Source organism: Acanthisitta chloris, unplaced genomic scaffold, assembly GCF_000695815.1.
Source record: "Acanthisitta chloris isolate BGI_N310 unplaced genomic scaffold, ASM69581v1 scaffold16623, whole genome shotgun sequence".
In the NCBI taxonomy this organism is placed as follows: Eukaryota; Metazoa; Chordata; class Aves; order Passeriformes; family Acanthisittidae; genus Acanthisitta; species Acanthisitta chloris.
The window spans coordinates 1,905-2,271 of NW_008663403.1; the positions used below are offsets into that span (position 1 = coordinate 1,905).

At 65.4% G+C, this 367-nt stretch overlaps 1 protein-coding gene across 1 annotated transcript in view; it reads right to left on the bottom strand.

Annotated features, from left to right (window-relative positions):
• Window positions 1-367, bottom strand: part of STAC3 (SH3 and cysteine rich domain 3) — a 2,776-nt gene that overhangs the window by 1,429 nt on the left and 980 nt on the right. Inside the window, exons 4-5 of the mRNA XM_009070992.1 lie at window positions 143-219; window positions 1-60 (exon numbers count right to left, since the gene is read on the bottom strand). The exon at window positions 1-60 is cut by the window's left edge and continues 23 nt beyond it. Coding sequence (XP_009069240.1) covers window positions 1-60; window positions 143-219 — 137 coding nt within the window. The remainder of the gene's footprint in view (window positions 61-142; window positions 220-367) is intronic.

Consider the following 367-nt stretch of genomic DNA (forward strand, 5'->3'; position numbering starts at 1 on the left):
CGCTCCTTGTTGGCCATGATGACGCCTATCCGCAGCGTCTCGAACACGGGGTCACTCCTGCTGTCCGCTGAGGGGCACAGGGAGGGTGAGGGGGGACAGGGATGGGACGCCCTGCTGCAGGGACCGAGGGGATGGAGGGGACTTACAGGGGTCCTTGACACAGGCATACTGCTGGTCGCTGTAGAGGGGTGAGCTGTACGCCCGGCGGAACCCGGGGGGCTGGGAGGAGAGAGGGGGATCAGAGCATCAACCACCCCTCAATCCACAGAGCCTCCTGTCAGAGCTTGGGGCCACTGGGGACCCGGAGGGGGGATATCTGGGTACCCCCTCAGAGCCACGAAGTGACCGGGGTGGTGGCACCTGTGTT